This window comes from Protobothrops mucrosquamatus, unplaced genomic scaffold (genome assembly GCF_001527695.2).
Source record: "Protobothrops mucrosquamatus isolate PMUCROS unplaced genomic scaffold, P.Mucros_1.0 scaffold411, whole genome shotgun sequence".
Taxonomy (NCBI): domain Eukaryota; kingdom Metazoa; phylum Chordata; class Lepidosauria; order Squamata; family Viperidae; genus Protobothrops; species Protobothrops mucrosquamatus.
Window position 1 is genome coordinate 799,637 of NW_015386740.1, and position 12,095 is coordinate 811,731.

Sequence of the window (12,095 nt, forward strand, 5' to 3'; positions counted from 1 at the left end):
ATCTGCATATTAGGAGAATGCATGAAAGTAAATACAAATGGGGGGCAATGTTTTTAAACAATTACAAAAAATGCAGAAATAGAGCAGAACAATCATGTTGGAAAAAATGGAAAACTATGTAAATCAAATTATTAACTATGTAAAGAATTAAGAGTAAACCTGCTCCAACTACTTAGAGTAAAAATGGATTGAAGAGGGATAAAAGTTGCATAAATAAAATAAAATAAACCCATGCATCACTAGTATTTACTTTCTTGAATTTCCCGTGACAATTATTTCCTCTAATTCAGAGTTAAATCATTCAAATCTTCAACAATACCATCAATATTCAAATCAAATCAATAGAAGACCATTCTGGTCTGAGTCTACCAAGAGGAAGTATTTGGTTAAGGATCTCTCTGGATGAAGATTGAATAGTTCATGGCCTACCAATCAGGTCTGGGTCAAGTCCTTCCCTCTATGGAAAAAAATACACGTCTTTACATACTTTCAGGTTCTCCATCAGTAGATTTACCTCCATTGGGCAATGACAGCACTAATGGACTGTCTATAACTGCATGTACAGGACATCCATTGTGGTTTCGTGGTGTTTCTCTGGCATTATAAGGTGGAGGAGGTGTATCAGCTAAGAAAAAGAAAACAATGATGGGCTTGATATTTCATAGCCTGCCTATATAAATACAAAGAAAAGGCTTCAGAGACTGAAGCATAAATATTTACTAACACATTGTATTACATTAGATTGGATGCTTACAAATGATTTCATTTTATACACAAATACATCACAAAGAATCCAGATTCTCTGTTACAACTTCCAACACACACACACAACACACACACACACACACACACACAAAACACAAACACTCTCCTGTGAAATAGATTGGGCTGAGTAAGTCACTCAAAGTCAACCAGGGAGCTCCTGTGGCTAAAATAACTAAGTTTCCTTGGCTCCTAGTTTAACATCTTTACTACCCTATGCTGGGTCTCTTTAGTAATTTTTGGTAGAATTATTTTTTATTACTACCAATTTCATCTTTTTTTCGATTGTTGCTTTTATAATGTTAATATGTTGCAACTTCTACAGGGTCTTTAGAGCTAGTTGAGGTATAAATACTGTGGAATAAATAAAATAAATAAATATGCCACTCTTCAATTCAAATTCTCAGAGTAATGCAACTGCTATTACCAAAATTGCTTGAACTTGTAACAACGAGGTAGCATTGAAAGCTGTTTTTTGTTGTTGTTGTTTTGCAAAACTCTAGAGTGGCGTGGTGCCCTAGTGGTGAAGACGCTTGCCTTCCATCCGGAAGGTTGAGAGTTCAATTCTAGGTAGCAGACGATGTTTCTCTCTCAGGGTGCAAAGAGAAAAATATCTGCTGCCAACTCCATGTAGGCATCAGGGAGGGCCTAGCTCCATTCAGTCACTCCGATTATACCCCGAATTAAGGGATTACAGGGTTGTAAAAAGAAGAAAAAAAGGAAAAAATGATGCAGAATTCTGGTTCCTAAAAAGAAGTTACTGTAGACTCAATATCACTCAACTAGTGTTCAGGAATAGTATTTTGCATACCTGTGAGCTCATAAGGACTTCCCGGCGCAGAAGAATTTCCCGGGGAGTCTGGGTAGCTCATACTGCTTGATGACTGAGAGTACATATTGGGGGATGCTGGGAAAGTGATGCAGGGAGGCTGCTGGAAAGAATCAGGGTAAGTTGCATTGTGAGGCATCAGTGGCTCACTGTGAAGAGATGTGTTCCGGAATTTGGCAAGGAGGCTAAGATGTGGGTTGAATTCACTATGTCTTGGAACCAACACTGGAGGTAACACTACAACAAAAGAACAGAACAGATGTTTTGAAAATAGAAACTCTTTCAAGTCTTAGGCAGAAGTATCTCATTACCCATCTGCAGAATTTTCAAACAGACATTAAAGAAACTGGAATATGGTGCTTTATCTCTAAACCAGGGGTGTCTAACTGCCAGCCTGCGGGCTGGATGCATCATGCCAAAACCGCGCCCACCCCATTGCCGGTAATGGAAAAAAAGTCGTGATACATTGCGAAACGTCACGTGATGTTGCAAGTTTGACACCCCTGCTCTAAACTATAGCCTTGCTAAAGTTACAAGCTATGTATTTTCCAAGATCTGGCACATTTGTCATATTATACAATATAATACATTTTAGGCTACTTCTGAGTTGCTTGATCACAAGCATGTAAACAGAAATAGTAACTCATTTATTTGGAACCTCAAGTCTAGAAATTTGTGGCACTACTTTAGGGCTAAAAACTGCAGCAAGTACAAAATTCCATTGCTAAATTAGTTAAAAGACAACCCACCAACATACGATTTTGAAGATACTTCATGGCGCCACACCACTGAGCAAAATTCAAGGTATTGGTAGTATTCTTTATGAGCCTGTCCAACAACTAAGATCTTGTGGAGAAGCTCTCCTTAGGGTACCATAGATAAGTATCATATGTAGTACAATGGACCAAGAGAGGACCTTTTTTCCAAAGAAAACTAAAAATGGATTCCTTCCCTATTTCATTACAATTAGTCATGGGCTTTGTTAAGTTTTCAGACAGCTTAAGATGTATTCATTCAGCTAGGCTTGGTACTGCTATGACTTTGCTTCCTGATTATTATCCTATATGTTTTTAAATGGCTTATGGTTTTAAATTTTTGCCAGTTTTGTAAGGTTTCATTTGAATTATTTATTTTTTAAATATATATTTGTATGGAAGCTGGATGTGGGTTGGCTTTAAATGAGCTGTGTTTCTGATAACAATTTTGTAAGTATTATTTTTTTTAAATCCCTCTACATGTTAGAAATTCTGCATATAGGAACTTTGAAAATGCATGTTTCCCACATCTCTGTTCATATTTTAAAACTGATTTTCAAATCCTTTTCCTTTTCTTATCTTTGTGGCTCCAGGTTTCTCACAATCTGCTATCTTTATTACATTTCACCCCTCTTTGGGACAGGTAATCTAAAAAGGTTGAAATTGTTTAGCTTGCCACTGTTCATCATCACAGATTGATGGGTTCCTTAAGAATGGAAATCTGGAAAGGCCCTGCTTCAGAGTCACTCAAGTTAGAATCACTTTCAGACTACAGGCAAGGAAATAAACCTCTTCAAATGCCTTATTGTACTTTTAGCTCATGCGATTAAAAAAAGGAGGCTTTTTGTATAATATATGAAATAATTGAAGGATGACTATCAGAGAATCTAGGCATGTGTGATCACATTGAGGAAGGTTATATAAATTAGCTGAAGATTTATTTGTTTGTTTGTTTGTTTGTTTTCTATAGCTGCCTATCTCAGCAAATGACTCTGGATGGCTCACAATTCAAAACATGTATTACAATTAAAACTTTTAAAACATTTTAAAACAATAAAAACAGTAAAAAGCATTAAAACTATAAAAACATTGAAATGTCTAATTTGGAATACATTCAAAGCAAGAATTTTGACCTGCTAACAATATAGCAGGAGGTGGGGCTTTGGTGCATGTAGTGTGCCAGGCTCGGGAGCATAGCCAAGTTGTGCCTGGGTTGGGACCATTCTAATCTCTGAAGGGAGGATGTTCCATAGAGCAGGGGCTGCTGCAGAAAAAGCTTGCCTTCTAGTCTCTGTCAGCTGACATTCTTTGGATGACAGGATCTGCAGCATGCCCATTCTATTTGATCTGGTTCAATAAGTAGAAACTCTAGAAAAAAGGCAATCCCTCAGGTACTCTGGTTCCTAGTCAGGTAGGGCTTTATAGGTAACCACCAGCACCTTGAATTGCACCCAGAAACATACTTGTAACCAATGCAGCTCATGCAGGAATGGTGCTATATGTGCCATATATCTGGCACCATTGTTACCCACATGGCTGCATTCTATACCAGTTGAAATTTCAGTACATGTAGAGCATGTACAATACTCTAATATGGAGATTATAAGGACATGAGCTACCATGAGCAGAGTTTCCTGGTCCATGTATGGACCAGCAGGAGCCACGAGTCCAAGAGGACATCCAGATTGTACTCCGGGTCTATTTGAGGCCAGAACCATAGATGGAAGATCTTTATCTCCAGAGGATCCAAATACCCACAGCCACTCTGTCTTGCAAGTTGGAGTCCATTTCACCTCATTCAGTTCCCAACAGCCCCCAGACACTGGGATATGACATCCATGGCATCACTCAAGGGGCCTGGAGTAGAGATATAGAGCTGAATGTTATCACGTACTGATGGTATCTCACCCCAAACTGACGGATCACCTCATTCAATGGCCTCAGCTTAAATAGAAGGGGAGAGAGAACAGAGACCTGAGCCACCCCAAAGATGTCTTTGCCTAGTACATGGAAAAACATGTAAATATAATATAATAAACCTATTGTGTAATTTGGATGTTTGAAAGGATTTATGGCATGACTGAAAATTGATACCGGTAGAGTTCATTTATGTTGGAATGCAATACAGCTAAAAGGTTTTGGAATTTGTCACCAAAACAATAGTAACATGTTTTAGATCACAAGATCATGGAGTTCGTTTGTTGTTAAATTATATGGAGAACTGAGAAATAAGATACAGTGCTCAAAGAGACTGTATGTAATTTTTCTGGTTTGGGTAGCTAGCAAGACAATCTGTCACCATCCAGAGAGTCAACTGTTCCCCTCCCTCCTACTCTCGTGGGATTGCAGCAAAACTGTATAATAGATTCCTTCCTTTCCCTGTGTATTTTCTCTCTGTATTTTATAAGATACACATTTGACCTGCAGTGATATTATATGATTAAGATGTTCTTCACAAGGTAAAGACTTAAAGGAATCTGTAGGGACATGTCCAGGCTGTCACCTTAAATCAAGAATGATGTCATGTGTCTGATTAACGAAACACTTAAAAGAACTTTCAGGCATTTTTTTTAACCTAAAAGCCTTTATTAAGGTTACTTGAAGTCACACACAGACACAAAAACTAAGTACCAAACAGTGCTCTGCCACTACTCTCATCTAATACAGAGTTCTTTCTTTGTGATTTTCAATGAACATGTATGCAACGATACATTTCCTGTATAAATAACATTTAGTGTAGTCCTAAGTAAAAAGAATTTTACAATTTCAGCCCCTTGGACAAGAACAAGACATGCATGCCAGGTACACATAATTAAAATATTTTCAAAAAAAGCAAATGAAAAGCATCTGTTTTGATATTTCACCTGTAATCCAGAGTGTAGTATTATAATGGCTTTTAAAAAGCACACAAAGTTTTGTTTTGTAACTGGTACACAAATTATTAACAATAGGCCAATTTATATAACTAAACCATCAGGTTAAATATGATGGTAGAATTTATTTAGGCTAAGATGCATTTTCTGAACAAATTCTTATGTTTGTACCATTAAAAATCATTTGCAAATTTAAAAAAAAATACTTTTTAAAACTACCTGATTAAATGTAAAGAATCCATTGTCTAAGAGCCACTAATGCTATTATTAATATATTCACTTACTACTATTATTGCTATGCTATTTTCAGGCATTCCATCCAATAAATTAATAAGTATAGCATCAGAATTCTCCTTATGTTTTCTTCTCAGGATCTTGATCCTCCAAAGTAATCCTAACTAAATGTTTGCAACTGAACTCTTTGACCTACTTTGATCTAGCTACTTTTTCCAATCACTGCTTGTATGCAGCTTCCCTTTTTTGCAGGTAGAATAATTATGAAATATGAAATAGGCAATCAATGCAGTGCTATCCTTCATTAAACATTTAGACAATTGACTTACCTGGGGTTTCCACTCTTCGATAATGGTAAGGATTAATGCAGACTTCTTTCTGCTTTGAGCCAAATGGGAATTCACAGCATTCCAGAGGTTTTAACTCATGATGAGACTGTAGATCAGGCCAGCGCCACACTCTGCAGTAAATGACATGTGGCAAACCTTTGCGATGAGATACTTGCAGCCTTCCATCCAAAGAGCGTGGGATTGTCACACACTTACTGGGCTGCCCAGGACAGCTAAGTGCCCTCTCCAGTTCCTCCATGGCACCTTTTTTTTTCTTCAGCTTCTTTACCAAGGAGTCCACAGCTTTTTCTGCCCACTTTTCCTCTTCATCTCCTTGCTTCCAGCCCAATAGCCTCTTTACAGCTGGGCTGGTGAAGGAGAACAGAGAACTTATAGGGGTGCTGGAGTGCATAAGAATCCGAGATTACTGGTATAATTTCAATTATTCAATTTATTTTTCTTTAATGAAGAATCTCACCACTAGAAGAGATACTCCTTCAAAATCAGTCTTTTCTCCACATACTCTGGGTTTTGCTGGATATATATTTAATCCCAGTATCTTCAAGTAGAGAACAATTCTACAATAGAAGGGAATTATTGTCATATTTCTGTTTGCTTTCTCTTCTGACAGTTTGTCACATCACTTTCTAAGCAATATCACAGATTGTCAAAAATCAAGAGTATTATTACTATTGCTATATAAGATTGCATATGTGTCCATTATATACATTCCAAAAAATATAAATCTGAACCTTTTCACAAAATATTTTTTTTAAAGTTGGGAAATATTTATCAATAAAGTTGAACAATTCCTTTTTTCCAGAGGTATTTCTTACCTGGGAAATACTAAGGGGAAAAAAACATAACAGAACTTTCTGTAAATACTATTTTCTTTTGCAGCGGTCACCATTTTTCACTCCTTAAGATACGTGGATGCATAATGTTTTCCAGAATGCCAGCACAATGTGATTAACAGCAAAACAAAAATAGGCTATTGGAATCCACCAGAGTGGATGTCTACATTGTCAAATAAGAAAATTTCAAAAAAATCAAAACACAAACAAAAAAGCAGGAAGAAAGAAATAACTGAGATCATTATAAATCATTATCATTATAAATCAATTAACTTCCAGCCCATTCATCTAAACTTCCTAATTTGCCACTTACCAGAACCTTGTCCATCTCGTGCAAAACCCCTCTATTGCTATGTGTCCTTGTTTTTCTTCTTTTTTCTCTACAAGCATCATTTCTGGAATAGCTTTAAGAGCTTCTGCACTTCTCAGGAAATTTTGTTACTCTGGATACTATAACTGAAGTTTCATTGTGATGATCAACACAATGCTATAATTTATATAATACCATTATTCTAATAATATAGATATAGATTTCATTCATCCCCCTTCATTAAGAAAGTGAATCCAATTGCTAGGTAATTTTCTCATTTGTTAGATAACTAAATTACATCAGGAACGAAGGCATTACACTATTAAAACAAGACAACAATTAGCCTCTATTATGAAGCTGGCTTTTACTGGTCAGGCTCCCATCTTTAGTACAATGTCTAGTTCTGGGCACAGAAAAAGAACAAAATCAAGGGACAAGAAATTAAGACATATTAAGAGTTATTGGATGAGCTGGGTATGTTTAGCCTTAGGAAAATATGACTTTGTAAGGATATGATACATTCTTCAAGTAACTGAAAAGGACATTACAGCTATTTCCTACTATACAAGAATGCAGGATATGTAATAATGAATTTAAATTACAGGAAGACTGATTCCAATTGGGTGGTAAGAAAAGTAAACCCTGCCTAATCTATATAAATAAAAATGTAAATGTTCATTTGTTCAAAATCTTAAATCTCTGAAAATTCTTCACCGATTGCTTTGAAATTTTGACACAACGTTGCATTCGAATACGCGCGTATTTTTATATACCTATATTGTATAGATGTCACACCTGTGACAGGTAAAAACATGCTTTTTTGAAAAACAGCGCCATCTGTTGGACATAAAAGCAACACACGCTTTTACCAGACTGAGCCACAGCAACGCATGGCCGGGTACAGCTAGTACTGTAATAAGTTTGATAGTAAGAGATGGTGGGCTCCCCTTTGCTGGGTGTGATTAAGCAGAAAGTAGACAGCGATCTGTGGAGAAGCTTTAATTTGGATTTCTGCACTGACTGGACCTGACATCTCAGGACAAGAAGCAATAGATGGAAACTAACCAAAGAGAGAAGCAACCTAGAACTAAGGAGAAACTTCCTGACAGTTAGAACAATTAGCCAGTGGAACAACCTGCCTCCAGAAGCAGTGAATGCTCCAACACTGGAAGTTTTTAAGAAGAAACTGGACAGCCATTTGTCCGAAATGGTATATGGGTATGGTATGACCTCCAAGGTCCCTTCCAACTATATTATTTATTATTATTTATTATTATTATTATTATTATTATTATTATTATTATTATTATTATTAATCATCGCACAGTCAGCCAGATGTTCAGACTGGATTTGGCATTTTGTCTACCTATCGAGTCCTTACCAAGGACCTGGGAAAGGCAGATGTGGATGTTTGATGGTATTACAGATATCGTCGCAGGATGGAAGCAGTTGTTGTTGTTGTTATTATTATTATTATTATCTCTCAATTCAATGATCCCACTAGTTTGCTGTAATAGTTGAGTTAGGATATCTAAACAATAAATAATCTACAGGTAGTCCTTGATTTACAACAGTTCATTTAGTGACCAATTGAAGTTACAATAGCCCTAAGAACAGTGACTTATGGCTGTTTTCACACTTAAAACCATTGCAGCATCCCCATGGTCACATGATCAAAATTCAGACATTTGCCAACTCACTCATATTTTTGACGGCTGGAGGGTCCCAAGATCATGTGCAACCTTCTATCAAGCAGTCAATAGGGAAGCCAGATTAGCTTAACAAGTATGCAATGTCACTAACTTAACAACTGCAGTGATTCACTTAACAACTGGCAAGAAAGGCTGTAAAATGGAGCAAAATTCACTTAACAATGTCTTGCTTAGCAACAGAAGTTTTGGGCTTAATTGTGGTCATAAGTCGAGGACTACCTGTATCAGTCAAGAAATTCACTTCTCTCTCCAAATCTGTAACTCTGGCATTCTCATGTACCGTTTCAAGCATCACAATATTTACATACAGTACTTTAAAAAAAGTGTATTTTCTTACATCACCCTTGTGTTTTTTCATTCTTTATTTATAAAAAATATACTCTATATTGCTAACATCTCATTCACAGAAATGACATATTTAAAGAATGACTTTTTCCAGTATGACTATTGGGAGAAATATATCGTACTGTATGTAAATCATCCATAGATAACAGGTCTATATACTGAGGGCATATTCATTTCTACCTTAAGTGTGCGTATGCAGATTCACCGATGGGCTTTCATTCATTTTTCTTATTCCACAATAAACCTGATGATTTTCAATTGCCACTTAATATTTGCAAATAAATTTTATTTTGGGTTGCATAACACAAGAAAGAAACAGAAAAGAGAAAACTAAAAGAGACATTACTAAAAAAAATCCCTTTGTTCTGCTTGGCTCAAACAGGAATCTCTGCGTGCTCTGGATTGTGTCAAATCTTCTGGTATCACAACATATTGTTAAGCACATAAAATATGCAGAAACATTCTTAGGGGGAATTGCAAAATCTCAGGACTCTGAGAAAAATGACAATTAGAAAAATATTTTAACTAATACTAAATACGTATCTGTAAGCACAAATATTTTATTCTGAAACATGCATATATTTTTGGCAGGTTTTTGCAAAAGGCTTTACTGATTATCTTCATTGTGATTTTTCACAATGGCCATTGATAACAGACTGAGGTAGCTACTCTATCAACAAAAAATGCACATCTTTATGCCACTGTGGAAAAGAGAACCCTGTCTTTTGCCAACTGATATAAAAAAAAGTCACAAAAGAAGAGAGATAAAGCAGTTGAGTGTTTCTGAGCTATCAAATGGTTTTGAGACTTCTTCCTCAATATTCTATCAATATTCATTTCTCCTCTGCCAGTCTGCTGATTTCCCTATGTGGAATTCAGTGTACATATCCGCATTTAATTTCTGCTTTCTAACTATAATTTCTAACTATAAAAATAATAATGACACAAAACAAAATATGTGATGAAACCAAGCAGGAAAGATAAGGAATATGTGTGTGCTAAAAAGCAGCAACCATCAATGGCTTTGATGATTCATGTGTTGCCAAAGAGTGCACACAATCGTGGATATGATAACAGATACAGTCTGGATGCTGCATGAAACATATAATTTTAAAAAATCTTGGGTCTTTTGTTAAGGCCCAGTGAAGGTTTTTTTTCCCCTTTATTGAGTACCCTTTTATTTATTTATTTTCATTTGATTTGCAACTGTGTAATAAAGGGTCCTGATACCAATATTTTAAAAAGCTGCTGGATTATGTCATTGGTTTTAGTGTTACTGAAAGTGCCAAAATCAATCTAAAGACTCAAGAGAGAATTGTCTAGACAGAAGTCACACTAAAACCTTATGTACTGTTAGAAGATTAAAAAAAGTACTCCACAGTGGCAGCTCTATTATATATTTATTCTAAAGGATGACAGTTTAGATTATTTCAAAAACTGAGAAAGAATAATGCCTGTGTGAGTCCCATTGTAATGCAAATAAATTTAAAACATAACTAAATTAGATCTGTACTACCTGCTTTCTAATTCTGAGATAAAGTCACCCCAAAAAAGCAAGTGTTTTTCAAATATGTTATCCACATTTTTACAGTAAATCTGTGTCTAAATACTTTAGTACAGGTGTCCCCAACCCCCAGTCCGTGGACCAGTATTGGGCTGCAGCATGCCAGCAACCGGGCCGCACAAACAAGCAAAGCCCCATCCACGAGATGCAGGCAGCACACAAAACCACACACTCTCCGGTCTGCTGAAAAACCTCTCTCCACGGAACCGGTCCATGGTGCCCAAAAGGTTGGGGACCTTTGCTTTAGTACACTTCCAAGCAGACAGAATTGGAAAAACATTCCTAGAGCTGTTTTACATTGTGCTCAATAGCTAGATACACTGGTGTGCCAGATGTTGCTCAGATATAATTATTATCAGTTCCCCTCATCATGTCCAATAGTGAGATATTCTGGAAGTTATAGTTCAGCAACATCTGGAATGCTGCTGTTTGCTTACATCTTCACTAAAGTTGGTGGTCCAACTGAATTTGGTATACATCCTAATATTCTGTTCTTGTTTGCCAAAAAATGAATGGACATTTGATTTTTCCATTGAATGTTATTGACAATACATTTTGTCTCTGAAATGCTTAGACCAGGGGTCCACAACCTGTGGGTTGTGGCCCACTAGTGGCCCACGAGGGTTTGCATCCAGGCCACGGAAATGGCCGGTGAGCATGTGTCCTCACTTGCGTGAGCGAGGGAGAGGAGATGGTTCTGCACAAATGGCTGGCAAGCATGCACGCAGCTCCATTTGCACAAGCGGCATGCACGCGTGCCTGCTGCTCACTTAAATGGAATGTGTGTGCAGTGCTTGTAACAGAATTACAGAAGGATTGGCAATGTGACCGTGGGACTCACACAGGCAAATGGAGCTATGAACGCACTTGCCAGCCACTCGCATGAAACCATCCCCTCCCCTCCCGCCAGTCCACAAAGCCAAAAACAGTGAGGAACTCTGGCTTAGCCACTTATCTGAACAGAAAAAAAATAGACTGACAAATAAAAATATCAGGAATAGCTTAAGTTTAAAACTGATGAATACATTTTAATATTAAGTTAATTTCTATTAATTTAAGACTATGGGAAGATGTTGGCATGTATGGGTTCACTTCAAAGTTTCATATTTTTTCTTTTTAAATACAGGAAGTCCCAAAATATAAGCAAGATCCTCTCCTAATTTTAAGTCACATTTGTGGGTAAGTTGGAATAATTTTTTACCGTCAATTACTTAAATGTTTGTCTTGGTATATATTTACCTTTCTATGCATAGAATGGCAAGATGACAGATGGTATTTATTCCTTCCTTGAGCCAATGAACTGTTGAAGCTGTTTCATGAGTGTAACAAAGTAGGTTCATTATTACAAAACATATTTAACTCAAAATTTTAACATAATAGGCTTTATGGCAGTCCATTCAAAAGTACAAGTCTTGTACCCCATTTCACAATAAGTTGGACTATGAGTTATTTAGCTTGTTTTCAACATTAAGGGGAAAAAGTGCAACGGTGCCAGAAATATTACGTTTCTATCCTGTCTGCTAATATT

General features: G+C 36.6%; 1 protein-coding gene across 1 annotated transcript in view; it reads right to left on the reverse strand.

Annotated features, from left to right (window-relative positions):
• SMAD9 (SMAD family member 9) overlaps window positions 1-6,219 on the reverse strand; it is a 16,261-nt gene extending 10,042 nt beyond the window's left edge. Inside the window, exons 1-3 of the mRNA XM_015816179.1 lie at window positions 5,783-6,219; window positions 1,574-1,828; window positions 515-625 (exon numbers count right to left, since the gene is read on the reverse strand). Coding sequence (XP_015671665.1) covers window positions 515-625; window positions 1,574-1,828; window positions 5,783-6,194 — 778 coding nt within the window. The 5' untranslated portion in view covers window positions 6,195-6,219. The remainder of the gene's footprint in view (window positions 1-514; window positions 626-1,573; window positions 1,829-5,782) is intronic.
• Window positions 6,220-12,095: the final 5,876 nt, after the last annotated feature.